Raw genomic sequence first — 14,660 nt, forward strand, 5'->3', positions numbered from 1 at the left:
GGACAGATTAAGTATGAGCTGCTTCACAAATGTAAAGGCTGTGATAATTATACTATATGTCAGACATATAATAAAGGTAAGCACATGAAGGTGTGTAAATGTTGAGGCACATATAATATGATGCTAAAATATATATTTAATAACACATCTAAAATATATATTATACATTCTAGTCTTTATAAAAATAAAATCAATTTTAATAAATAATATCTCTATTTTTATTATGTAATATGTTGCAAGCTATGCATATTTTACTTAATAGAGAGATATGTGAATTTAGTTTCATCCAACAGATTTCATAAAGCTATTATGTCATTTATGAATCATACAATGATGTTAAGCTAAAAGAATGACAAAACTTTCAAAGTTTCTTATCTTGATCATTATGGTTGGCTGCTAGCAAGATGAGCTAAGGTTTTGGTTTGCTTTAGAAAAGATGGAAAATAGAAAAAAAAATGAAAGCTTCAAGGTTTTCTAAGATTTTGGTCAATATTTAAGGAAAGCCTATAGTAACTATCATTTAGAAACAAAAATTATAAACTTAAGAGATAAAATTTCATTAAGGTTAGAAAATTTTAAAGGATGCAACCATGGTATCCTACCAAAGCAACCAAAAAAAAAAATACTAGTTTTCTAAATTATAATAAATAACATTTCTATTTTTATTACATAATATGTGGCAAGCTATAAGTGTTCTAATTCATATAAAGATATGTGCATCCATCATTTTTCAACAGACTTCATAAAATTACAATGTCGTTTCTGAACTATTCGACAATATCGCGCTAAAAGAACAATATGGTTTTGAAAGCTTCCGTCTTTACATCATATTCAGTTGCTAATGCTGAGCTGGAAAATGAGTTGAGATATTGATTTATAATAAAAAAGATAAAAAAATTGAAAAAAATTAAAAGGTATCAGTATCGACATATTCTAAGATTTTAGCCAATATTCGACACTATAAAATCTAGACTAGCCATCATTAAAAACATAAATTTTAAACTAAATAGATAAAATTTAATTCATATTAGAATATTTTGATGGATGCAACCATGTTATCATCCCATATGCACTATTTTTTACAAAATTAAATTATTATATGTAATTTTTTAATTTTATTATGTAATATGTTGCAAGCTAATATGAATTCTGATTAATATTGAGTTATGTGCATCCAATATTGTTCAACAGACTGCATAAAGTCGTAATGTCATTTATGAATCATACAACAATTTAAGGCTAAAAGAACGACAACGTTTTTAAAAGCTTCTTGTTTCAGTCATCATGGTCGGTTACTAACATCAAACGCCAGGATGAAATAAGATCTTGATTTATCTTGAAAAGATGAAAAATTAAAATATAAAAAGTACCGAGATATTTCAAAATTTTAGCCAACAAACTGGGGAGCTGAGATAACAAAACATCAACAGATACAATAAAACCTAAGCTAGCCATCATTTAGAAATATAAATTCTAAATTTAATTGATAAAACTTCATTAAGATAAGAAAATTTTCAAAAACGCAACTTTATTTTACCAAGGATACAAGCCAAAAATAGAGAGGGAGAGAAAGAAAAGGGGCCCCACACAAACACAAAGCTACAAACCAATACATCAGCCAAGATAAAAGAAATAGGTAAACTGGGGTGCGGCAGCCTGTTTTCGGATTTTTCAACGGGAAGTGAAAAAAATAAACAATCGCAACTCGGCACCAAGCGTTATCCGCCGGGCAGCGGCCGCACGCCATCCAATAAACTGTTCCCCCACGCCACCGACGTGGACCCTCGCCCCCTCTCAAACCCATCCCGACCGTCCATTTCATACCATTCTTATCCCCTTTTCCATGCGGACCGTACATTAATCCATACCCTCCACCGGTGTACTCTCGTCACTCCCGAGTTTCTTTTGTCCTGGGCCTTATCCACTCGCCAGCTCCCATTACTTCCCCATTAATTCACCAATTAATCACCAACTAATTATCGTTATCCCCCTCTCGATCCAACGGCCGGGATCGCTCCTGCTGTAACAATCTACCAAATTCCCCTCCAGCACAACCGCGCTAACCTGTCCTACGACATTCTCCCCAATCAAATCAACACACGCGTAGGCGTCACGGAGCCACGCTCGCGTTGGAATAACGCGATACTTTATCCAGGACGGGCTCGCAGGAGCTGCGCGGGAGGGCGGATCGGCTGTGTGTGCTTCCGGGATCTTTGGCCCACAAGGTGGGATCCACCGTGTATTTTTACGTAGGGCCCACCATATTAGCCAGTCATAAATGGGCAGCATAGGAGGCCACACGGTGGTGGCCGCAGAGGATCTGGATTTAATTGAGGATCTCCATAAAAGAGGAAATTGTTAGTGTAATTAAAATTCTTCTTCGTTAGCTTTTTTAATTAATAATTAATGATTAATGATCTCTATATAAGGAGCTCAGTGTCGAGGTATTGGAGGAGTACTCTACATGGAGGGGGAGAGCCAAAAACCCTCAAAAATCGCTTTTTAATCTCTCTTCGACCTTTTCTCGTCCTCTTTTCTTGGAATATTGGAGTTTGGTCCGTGAGGTTGAGGTTTCGTTTTTGCGGGCAGATCGAGCAATGGGAGCGGCGATACTGACGGATCTCCTGACGGAGATCCTGATCCCGGTGGCCGCCGTCGTCGGGATTGGGTTCTCCTTGATACAGTGGGGGCTGGTGTCGAGGGTGAAGCTGTCGCCGGAGAGGCAGGGGCTGCCGGCGGGGAGCAACGACAAGAACGACTATTCCGACTACCTCATCGAGGAGGAGGAGGGGCTCAATGATCACAACGTCGTCGTGAAGTGCGCCGAGATACAGAGCGCCATCTCCGAAGGTGAGGGCTTTTGATGCTTTAGATCCCCAGGTTCTCCACTGTTAAGAAAAAAATAATAATTTGGGTGCTCCCGGATTTGGTAGTTTCGGGATTTGATCTCTCCTTATGGTTTTATCTTGAAAAAAGTTTTTTTTTTTTTTTTTTTTCTGAAGATCTTGTTGCGAGCTGAGGAGAAGTGGTTTTTTTCCTAAAAAGAATTTTTTAAAATTCTGAGAACCAGTCTGCAATTTGGCTTTGTTTATTTCTTATGTTATTTGTATTTTATTTGATCCTTGTCGATTCCTGTGAAAGAAATTTAATATGAAGTGTGTGAATAGTGAAATTAAGAAAGCTATGATTATTTTGGTTCCATTTCCACTTATGTCTGTTTACGTTTTATAGTATGTTATTTATAATTCTTGCTTCTTCTTTCACGCTGGTTATAGAATAATGTTTTCTTGGTGAAGGAAAAAAAAGGAAACTTTTTGTCGGGTACTGGATTCATTCCTTCGTTCACACTTCATACTTTCTTTGTACTTTATTTGGGTTTAGTCGATTCGGTCAGAGTAAGGAACTGGTTCGTTTTTATTAATAATTAGATCACTAAGGTAGTACTTCAATGAGTTTGAATTGTTTCTTTTTCCATTTTTTTTCTTTTTAGTGATCTGAAGAAGTAAGGGGTATAAATTCTTAAATTATTGTGATTTCCTTTCCACTCATCTTTGTTTGCTATATTATTTTTTGCTGCTATTACAGCTCTTTTTATTTGCGTGTGCGTGTTTATTTGTTTTCTTTTGTCGTTTTTTATTCATAGAAAGGATAGGATGTTAATTACAAGACCTATCATGCTCTCTTAGAAGCTTGGTTTATCTGCTGGATATATGGTAGAATTTCTGGAGTTCTGGATTCCTCTCTAAATTGATGAAACTGATCATACCAAGTGTTTTCTCTGGAGCTCCTTGCTCAACAAGTACACTGAGAAAGGTTAACTTTGATCTAATAATCTGTTCTCTGATAAAAATCTGTTTCTTTTGTGCCTAAAATGTGGCGAATGGTGGCTTTCCTAATATTTTTCAGAGCAAGGTAATATTTTTCAGAGCAAGGTTTTAGGCTGAGAGATCTTCACAGATATTTTTAACTTTTCAGTTTTCCTGTCGCAGTATGTAAACAATCTTGACTAATCAATGGAATTTCATTAGTATGGTATGTTTATCATCCTTTTTTAGTATCAACCTTTTCATTTGGCTATGGTCGCACATACTCTGTTCGCCCCAAGGAATACAGACCTATCCACTTATAGTGTCTGCTATCCAATTTCCTGTGGAATCATTATTTTCTCTTTTCTGTAGACTTGACTGGGGCTTTCTTGTGATTTCAGTTGCAAAGTTTTTTATTCACTAGATATTTGTTAGTTAAAATTGTATTCCCTAAATTCTTGCACATTTATCTCTATGTGCTACTCTTTGTTTGCATTTTGCATGACTAATGAGTCTAATTGTTGATCATTGTGAAAGCCTAAGGGATATTCTTTGGGTTGTTGTGCATTTAAAGCTTCGTTTTTTTTGTGCATTTAAAAATTCGTTTTTTTTATTTTATGAGTTTTAATATGATGATTTTTGGGTTTAGGTCTGAAACTGAATCTGGATTGCACACTATATTATATTAATCAAATCATCTTTCTTTATTCTTTGGTTCGCTATAGAAGTCATTCATCTTATGAGGAAACGTTGTAGCTGGTATTGTTTAAATGGCTGATGATATAAGCATTTTACTTCCCCACACTCCCCCCACTTTTCTTTCAATGTGGCCTGTGGTCATGTATAACTTATAAGCCCAGGTGAAACATTTTAGTAAAAAAATAGATACCCCACCTGAGAATGTGTATTATGCTCTGTTTCTATGTATTTTATGGTAATCAGCAGCGAGAACTTAATGCTTATTTCAGATCAAGATTTTTGATATTCTAATATTTGGGTTCATGTAAACAGGAGCCACTTCTTTCCTTTTCACTGAGTATCAGTATGTTGGAATTTTCATGGTTGCTTTTGCAATCCTGGTGTTCCTTTTCCTCGGCTCCGTGGAGGGTTTTAGCACTAAGAGCCAGCCCTGCACCTATAGCAAAGACAAATATTGCAAACCTGCACTTGCAAATGCTATCTTTAGCACCGTGTCCTTCTTGCTTGGTGCTATCACTTCTCTGGTATCTGGTTTTCTTGGAATGAAAATTGCAACATATGCAAATGCCAGGACAACTTTAGAAGCAAGAAAGGGTGTAGGAAAAGCTTTCATTACCGCTTTCCGCTCTGGTGCAGTTATGGGCTTTTCGCTTGCTGCAAATGGGCTTTTAGTGCTTTACATTGCCATCAACCTATTCAAGTTGTATTATGGTGATGACTGGGAAGGCCTTTTTGAGGCAATTACTGGTTATGGTCTTGGTGGCTCTTCCATGGCTCTTTTTGGCAGAGTTGGGGGAGGCATCTATACAAAAGCGGCTGATGTTGGTGCTGATCTTGTTGGTAAGGTTGAGAGGAACATCCCTGAAGATGACCCGAGAAATCCAGCAGTAAGTTTGTGCATTGTTGTTTAACAATAGGCTTTTGTGGCTTTCTTCCAGTATATACGATAATTTTCTGGAAGTAGACAAAACTATTTTCTTGTTTTTGTGCACTCTACATTCATTACCTTTTTTACTGGGTGTCTCTTATCCTATTTCTAACCAAACTCGGCAAATAAGAATTTCCAACTTGTGCTATTTTCTGTATGATATTAGATATACCTCCCTGCTTAAGATTCTTTAACTACTAGAATATCTGACAGGTGATTGCTGACAATGTTGGAGATAATGTCGGGGACATTGCCGGAATGGGATCTGATCTTTTTGGCTCATATGCTGAATCTTCCTGTGCTGCCCTAGTCGTTGCTTCAATCTCATCTTTTGGAATCAACCATGATTTGACTGGGATGTGCTATCCACTGCTTATCAGCTCTATGGGTATCATTGTTTGTTTGATCACCACTCTGTTTGCAACTGACTTCTTTGAAATAAAGGCAGTGAAGGATATTGAGCCTGCACTGAAGAGGCAGCTTATAATCTCAACTTCTCTTATGACTGTCGGTATTGCAATTATCAGTTTGATTGCCCTCCCATCTACCTTCACAATCTTCAATTTTGGTGTCCAGAAGCAAGTGGCAAACTGGTAAGTGATACTTATGTTTGTTTGCTTGAAGGTGTTAGATTTTAATGCTTGTCTAATTGTAATTCGAAATAAAATTTGCAGGCAGCTGTTCTTTTGTGTTGCAATTGGTCTATGGGCTGGCCTGGTTATTGGGTTTGTCACTGAATACTTCACAAGCAATGCATACAGGTGAAACTTCGTTCTTCGATGAGTTGTGACAAATTAATTTCATATGCAATGGGTCATGATAGTTTGACAAAGCTTCCTCTTTTTGTAGCCCTGTGCAAGATGTAGCTGATGCCTGCAGAACTGGAGCTGCCACTAATGTTATTTTTGGGCTTGCTTTGGGATACAAATCTGTCATCATTCCAATTTTCGCTATTGCTGTCAGCATCTTTGTTAGTTTTAGCCTTGCTGCCATGTATGGTATTGCAGTTGCTGCTCTAGGCATGTTGAGCACCATTGCAACTGGTCTGGCTATTGATGCCTATGGCCCCATCAGTGACAATGCTGGAGGCATTGCTGAGATGGCTGGAATGAGCCACAGAATACGAGAGAGAACTGATGCACTTGATGCTGCAGGCAATACCACTGCTGCCATTGGAAAGGTATAGTTATCATTTTCTGCTTCTTATTTGCTTAGAGGTATATATGATCGTAGACATTTAAGTATTAGAGATATTTTTAAGTAATTGCATATTTGAGTGGCCTGACCATGATGCTATGATGATTTAACCTTGCATTCATTACACACAAGAATATGGTGCTTTCCAATCAACATTATGCTTTCATCTAATGATTTTCCGCAAAGCGAGTAACCTCTACAGTCTTACTGTCTTCCAATCTGATCTGATCTATTCATTCAGAGAGCTATTTACTTGATTGTAGACATTTCTGTAACACCTCTAGCAGGGGAACAAGCCAATTGCGAAGAACTTATTTTCAGCCTTTTTCAGACAAGAACCTATCTGATTCAGAAGGGAAGAGCTTAAATCAGTTTCTAACAAATTTCTTGAGGAAAAAGGCACCCACACTTTTATCCCTTAAAATTGGGCTGTCTAATTAGACGGCAGTAATGTTGTGAACTACAACATTGCGCTTGCCCTATTTACTTATAGGACCTGGCATCTATGCATGTCTGTATTGAAGTAGTTTTATGTAATGTATGGAATTATCAATGTCTCTCTTTTCGGTCTGTTGGAACTTTGTGTAGGGCTGAATTCCATTTGTTTTATTTGCACAAGCTCATAAACTAATATTCCAATTAAATCTACCTTTTTAAGGGTTTTGCCATCGGTTCAGCTGCCTTGGTGTCCCTCGCACTCTTCGGTGCCTTTGTGAGTCGGGCAGCGATATCAACTGTGGATGTTCTGACACCTAAAGTATTCATTGGGTTAATTGTTGGTGCAATGCTTCCTTACTGGTTCTCAGCCATGACCATGAAGAGTGTAGGCAGTGCAGCTCTGAAGATGGTGGAGGAAGTTCGCCGACAATTCAATACTATACCTGGTCTTATGGAGGGAACTGTGAAACCCGACTATGCAACTTGTGTCAAAATCTCGACAGATGCTTCCATCAAGGAGATGATTCCACCTGGTGCTCTGGTCATGCTCACACCTCTCATTGTTGGAACCTTCTTCGGTGTAGAAACTCTATCAGGGGTTCTTGCAGGTGCCCTTGTATCCGGCGTTCAGGTCTGTGGGAAATCATTATCGATTTATCAGAGCTTTGACTGTACATAGAAGTCATGAGTGCTCTCTCTTTTCTTACAGATTGCAATCTCTGCATCTAACACTGGTGGTGCATGGGATAATGCTAAGAAATATATTGAGGTAACGCTACCCTTGCATCACTTTGTTGAATTCTTCTTGCATCCAGATTAAGATGTCTTCCATGAAAGTGAATTCAGAACTCGCTAATGTTTTTTGTTTTTTCGGTTCTTTTTATTCCTTTTTTTCTTATGTTCAGGCTGGGGCTTCGGACCATGCTAGAACCCTTGGCCCCAAAGGATCAGATCCCCACAAAGCTGCTGTGATAGGCGACACCATTGGAGACCCTCTCAAGGACACATCTGGACCCTCACTTAACATCCTTATCAAGCTCATGGCTGTCGAATCTCTCGTGTTTGCGCCCTTCTTCGCTGCCCATGGAGGCCTCCTCTTCAAGATCTTCTGAGAAGAGGTAGCCTGATGGGCAATCCTGCACTTGAGGCCAGCAGCATCTCCATTCACCACCTTACGTCTCAGCATCTTATCCTTTTTGTTTTATTCTCTCTTCAATTTTACCTGTCATGTTTAGGCCCTCCTTGTCTACATGTTAGTTTCAAGCTGTAGTTGATGTGACGAAGCTCCCAGGCCTGTACATGTGTGTGCCCCTGGGGCAGCCAAATTTTCCTTATGCTAGATGATGATGATGACGACCATGATGATATTCATGATGGTGGTGATGATGATAATTGTTATTAGGAGAGTGACAAAAAGTTCTTTGAATGCCCCCATACGATGGTTGTAAAAGTTGGTGATGCCTTCCATCATGCATGATGGTGGCATGAGTTACCTTAACGATGTGGGAAACTATGGAATTATGGGTGCATTCTAGAAGCAAGGGTGTTATTGATACGTGACCACCTCCATTATTGGTGATGGCCACAGGATGCCAAAGTTTGATGCGGTGGGTCTGAAGCTGATCGATAATTACTTTTTTTTTCTTTTGTTGGTTCCAAAAAGCTGGCGAAAGAAAGTGCGGAGCAAACCAATTGGGTCGCTAAAAGTGTACGGGCCTGATTGAAATGTATGTTTCAGGCTGTGAAAACAGCGGGTGGTTGACTGGGGAAGTGTAGAGTTCGGAGTTGGTGCCCTTTCAGAGGTGGAAAGCTTAAAAAATAAACGAGAATCCTCACCAAGTGAACCACAAAGGACAGTTGGGGAAGTGCCGTCCAAAATCGACACTTCCAAACCATCAGTAGTCGAGACATTAAGTAGAGAACGGTGGCTAAGCAAGGTATGAGAAATTCCTGTTATCGCACAAAGGGGAGAAAAAGAATGTCCTGGTGTGCTGTATCAGCTCGAACTAGGTAATACAGAATGTATTGTATCATATCAGTTTAATATTGGTAATCAATATAAGTGAAATACTAATATTTAATACAAAAAAATTTCGTATCGTATCGACACTGTATTAGTATGACATCGATATGGAGTTTGGCACCGAGGCGGTAAATTTTGATCTCGAGGTCTCCAAATTGGAAAAGATGAGGATGGGGTCTTGTAAGTCGTATTGTTGCCCTCCTCTCTATAGGTATGTCTGTTCATGCATAAAGTGCAATCTGCAATGAGCCATAAATCATTTTATGGAATGCTTCATAAATCATTTTATGTTTATTATAAATTTCATACATGAAATTAAGAATTATTCCTGTGAGTGTATGAGAGAGAGAGAGAGAGATGGAAAACGTGATTTATCCTAGCTAAGCAGATTACTGATGAAATTAAAAGGGACTGCTACCAAGGTGGAAGAGCTTAATCTGATGCTGTTAAGTGCCAGATTTAGGAGATTTCAGGAGTAAGAACAGAAGTTGGGGCAGTCAAGCTCACAGTGAGCAACTTGGTGGTGTTGATAATTTTAGAAACTTTCGGCACTTCAACAGCATATGATTACTAGGGACCTCTTCTTGCACCATGCCCCGATTGGTTGCTTGAATATTTATAATTTGCAGAGAGAAATATATGCTTCAGATACAACTATAACTAACACCACCCAGTTAAACAAGCACTATAAATTTCTTCACCATCATTCATCACTACCCTCAAAGGCTTAAACTGCTCGAGTCAACTCAGTAGCAACAAAGCTCAGATGTCAAGCAACTTAAGATTACAAAGGTGCCAAGATTTCCTATTTAAAGATTTATCTGTATTTAAACAAGAAATTATGAAATATTTATTGGAGGAACTGTCATCCAAGTTCTCCAACAAGTTCGCCGCAAAATATTTTATCCTAATCATCACCTATGAGTAATCTGACCATAAGGATAGTAATGAAACATGACCTACAGGTTAGGCTTTACTCCAACCATTGGTAAGGTTCATTTACAAGGAATCTGGTACGCCTGACCAGATTAGGTAACTTCAGTAATATTTCTTATATTTCCTCGTGCAAATACACGAAAGGAGAGAAAAATTTTAAAAAAAAGGAAAAGGGAAATAATACTTCTTCACTGACAAAATGAAAAGTGGTTAAGGCTTGTCCACCATAATGAAGTTTAAAGGGCTGTCCTCAGGTGCAGTATGTATGTATCAAATGTGTTGCTAAAAAATGTTTGACATTCATTGTACACAAAGAAAAACTAGGGATGATATAAGACATAAAACTTTGGCATCCTGTGGCCATCATCAAAGTTCCTAATAAATGAAGCTACCCTTTTGATGTTCAATCCAAGTAGATGATTATTACAATCTCCTCCACAAAATGATATAATTGTCCGGCAGGTTATTCTTGCTGGCAAAACAAATAAGATATCACCGAACGTGGTGGCATCCAATGATCTCTTTCAGGGAGCTAATTCATTACTTTCTTCTGACCATGAAAACAGCTATCATCCCTAGCAAAGTTTTCAGTTCAAAATACAATAACACAAAGGAGTAGCTTATATCCCAGATTTATAAACATCCCAAAGAGTTAGAAGTATTATAAGGGAATTTAAGCAGATTCAATTTCTATAGCTCTAGAAGAATTTATAGACTAGACCTGGACCTGATGACAGAAAAGTATTCTGGACAGACCAGACATCCCAATTGATCACTAGATTCCAGGATTAAATTTATGGAGTCTAATGATATTAATAATGATGAAAATTTTCAAAAAATAATTGTATATAAAACTATAGACAAGCCCTTCCCATTGATCAGCATCAGCCTTATGAACTAATACTTTGTTCTTGGTTGCGATCCAAGCAAAGCCATTTGCTTAGGAGTTTTTTTTTGCCCAAATTATTTCTCACTAATTCAAAATAATGGATACTTGCATAACAAAGGTCTTATATCACCAAAAACTGTAACAAGGTAAGCATTTACATTTTTGTTAAAATATAATTTACTTCCTCAGTGCAGAAAGTTGTCATCATAATAGGACTGCAATTAGCTATCATAAAGATCTTTAGCCAGAGCACAATGGTACCTTCCACTCTTCTGGTCACCAGTTCAGTTTCTAAGCTATTCAACGATCAACAACCCGTGACATCTCCTCGATGAATAATTATATCATAGCTAACAAATAGTTTGGCGAACATGTATTGCCGACACTGCAAATAGTATGACACTTAGCACAAAGAATCCAAACAAAAGAAATAACAGAACCTATGTTTTATGAAGTCATATTTTGTAGTTATAACACAAAAAAGTCTCAGGATCCAATTCTTCCAAAAAATGAAAGGACCAAGGATATTGACCCTTTCATATATTAAAAAAAAATGCCTGTAAGGGTATTGCTTAATCAGATACAACATTTTAACAGTGGGATCCATGATAAAGAAAAGGAGATCACAACTGATACATATTCCTTTAATTTATTCAGGAACCAGGGCACAGAATTCAACAGAAACCACGTGCATATCCATTCCGATGTTATTGCCAAATCTTATCAAACTGAATTTTTGTAATTCGACACAGGATAAATTCAGCCATTTAGATGTGCAATTTCTTTTGACTAGCCAAACAAGGAGAAAAAAGCACACCTCACATGTATATTTGATTTCAGGATCTTAACTGACTAGTATCAATCAAAGAAGCCCAGCATGAGCAAACCCCTGGAGCTAATAATTTTGATCCTCCATATTGCCAAATATGTAATGCACTATATTTTTTAAATCTCTCTCACAGTATCCCTATCTATCTGTGTGTGCTCCCATGCAGGGCTGCACGCACACATCCATGTGCGCATGTGCATGCATGTGTGAGTCATTACAATCAATTTTTCCATCATACAAATCAAGGTTTGCCATCTCGGTACCGGACCCCGTACCAGTGCCACACTGCACAGTGTCTGTATGCTACGGTATAATTTTTTTGGCGTACCGAGTATTAGTACGTCACCCGTACTAGGTACCGGTACGGTATGCCCTATACCATCCGGTTCGGGCCAGTACGGCATACCATGATACAAATAATTATTGCCATGATATATCCATAATGCAAAACATGATGGAGTATGATTCATAAAGACTAAGTGAGGTGCACCTCCAAAGCATTGATCTTATCCATCATCAATAATCATGATAGGAAATTTAAAATCATAAAACATGGTTATGAAGCCATTTTTGTTGTATAGATCAGAATATTGGGCAATAAATGCATATAAATATGAGGTAAGCATGATGACATTAATGGTATTAGAGTGGATTCGCGCTAACACTTGAAAACAGAACATTTTAAAACTCTGTTCACTGGACAAACTTAGTAATAGCATTAATAAAGGATTATCACATGATACCCTTAGCCCCAGTCAAGAACATCTGAGATTGGATTAGACCTTGAAATAACAAAAAAGGGTAGACAACAGAAAACTTGGACATCAACAGTGAAAGAGGGATCTAAAAGCATGTTAAAATCACCTGCTAACAAAGGAACCAATAGGTAAGCATGTTTGACAAAAGTGCAACCACCTCTTGCATGTTTTTCTCTAAGAAATAAAATAAATCATAACAGCAAACTTTTCTTTAATTTCCCCCCAATAATGTTCTTACCTTATTGAAAGATAGCACCTTCAAAAATTGAAGATAACTGCCTAGTTTTATATGACTCATGCATATATACATAGAGAGGATAGAGGTTTCCTCTGAAATGAGTGCAATTTATAACTTCAATGTATGCATATAAATTATTCTTTTGAGAGTAATAGTATGTCCCTCTTGCATTAGGATGTTAAGTCTAGGCTAAGCATGCATACACAGATATTGACACATTCTGATTTGGTGTGGGCCAGAAACATCAGGCTTCTTGCAATTTACATGAGGAATTGATCATCCATATATAACATCTCAAGTTACTGTGTTCAACGAACCAATTACCAACAGCTCATGCATTGCTAGATTGAATTCACTGAACAAGTATTCATCTTCTAATGCTACTGACCATAAGGGACTTAACATTGTTAGCCTGTTATTTTTCAATGGACAATTCAGAAGCACTCAAAAACGGGCTACAAATGTGAACAGAATCCTCTATATTCCTCCTTCTGAGTTTTGACACTACAGCATTTTTTCCTCTTGGTATATTCTCATCTTTGTTAATGATAAGTCCCCAGAGATTTCAGAAAGCTGTGCACATAATGCTTAGATCATATTTTTTTTTTATAATTTCTCATGCATCTACAGTGATAGGAGCAACAACTAAAAAGAGGTTTCATCTTCAAACTCTCACCCATGCTTTTATCTGGGTAGCTTGCATGAGAAATGCTTCTAATAGGAACAGAATTTCTTCACAAAACCTCAAACGAATATAAATTCACCTTATTTGACCTAGTCAAAATCATATGACTTTTGATGTTCATATAAGTTGCCCATTCATCTCCCATGGTTCCAAGTGTCAAAGCTCTCCCATGGTTCCAAGTGTCAAAGCCCGCTGTTGATATACCCACTGGTTGAACTTTTCGCTGCTCCTATCTGTTGAACCTTTCTTCTAGTATCACAAGCTTTTCATACATGATCAGGCATGTCCAAGTGATAAATAGTGTTCATTGGTATGTTGTACACACTCCATGTTAAGGGCATTAAGATTCTAAGCTGCATTGGTAAGATCAATCCACTGCTAGGCTGCGTTAGTGGGCCGCTTAACAGTATTTCTTGAATTTCCTTTACTAAAATTTCTTGTGGAGAATAGTATGAGGTTAGTCGGGGGTTATATACACATCAATGTCTAAAGTAACTTCCAGTCGCATTCAGATTAATTTTTTCCAGAGAGTCTATGAGGGTTGGTTTATCATTTATTATAATGTCCAGTCAACTTACACACTAGGACCCTTCTTCTCAATCTTGCATTAACTGAATTAATTTCTATGGAGACATACTTCGTGCTTTGTCAGCACATTACGCACCCCAGGTTGATATTCGTCCTGCAGCTACTTCTCTATCAGGCAGCTACATGTCATCCTCTTTGACCCACCCTCCCAATGTCTATGCCAGCAATAAGAAGTACATAATAGGCTTTAAGGCAGTATGATTTCCTGTGTTTTTGGTACTCCAATCAAACTTCAGGGCATATTGTTCAATCATCAACAACTGCTTTCTCCTCAGCCATGATCCACTCTAAAGATAATTCATCAAATGTCATCTCATAGTGCTAGTCCATCGTCTCTCCATAAAAATTATGGTCTAACTGATTTTTCAAGGGATTTTCTCTGTTTCCCACATTCCCATACTATTATTAGTCTTAAGAATAGACCACCAACAAAGAACTTAAGGCTCCACAGCATACCTCTTATCTTCTCTAATCTTCGGCATAAATTTTTATACCTCACCTGTCCTTTTTCTTACCAAAAGTAGCTTTACTTAAAGCTCAAACAATAATAATTCAATGTCAGCCTGTGTACTTCAAATATAAAGCACATCGCTACTAGTTGGATGAAAATAGAATACACAACATCTTGTACAAATGGCATCTCAAG

At 37.7% G+C, this 14,660-nt stretch overlaps 1 protein-coding gene across 1 annotated transcript; it reads left to right on the forward strand.

Annotated features, from left to right (window-relative positions):
• Nucleotides 1–2,162: 2,162 nt before the first annotated feature.
• Nucleotides 2,163–8,605, forward strand: LOC103715891 (pyrophosphate-energized vacuolar membrane proton pump-like). Its single transcript, XM_008803680.5, has 8 exons — nt 2,163–2,850; nt 4,818–5,392; nt 5,647–6,026; nt 6,108–6,194; nt 6,283–6,613; nt 7,289–7,699; nt 7,778–7,837; nt 7,974–8,605. Exons 1-8 carry the CDS (start codon nt 2,598–2,600, stop codon nt 8,178–8,180), a joined length of 2,304 nt encoding a protein of 767 aa, XP_008801902.3. The 5' UTR covers nt 2,163–2,597; the 3' UTR covers nt 8,181–8,605.
• The last annotated feature ends 6,055 nt before the right edge of the window (nt 8,606–14,660 follow it).

Source organism: Phoenix dactylifera, chromosome 2 (assembly GCF_051530095.1).
Source record: "Phoenix dactylifera cultivar Ajwa chromosome 2, Ajwa_hap1_PhDact_Kaust_v1.1, whole genome shotgun sequence".
NCBI lineage: Eukaryota > Viridiplantae > Streptophyta > Magnoliopsida > Arecales > Arecaceae > Phoenix > Phoenix dactylifera.

Excerpts from the sequence above, each read along its gene's own strand:
- LOC103715891 (XM_008803680.5), top strand. The coding sequence starts at position 2,598 with ATGGGAGCGGCGATACTGACGGATCTCCTGACGGAGATCCTGATCCCG. Across the intron at positions 2,851-4,817 it reads ACAGAGCGCCATCTCCGAAG|GAGCCACTTCTTTCCTTTTC; the intron begins GTGAGGGCTTTT and ends TCATGTAAACAG. Across the intron at positions 6,195-6,282 it reads TTCACAAGCAATGCATACAG|CCCTGTGCAAGATGTAGCTG; the intron begins GTGAAACTTCGT and ends CTCTTTTTGTAG.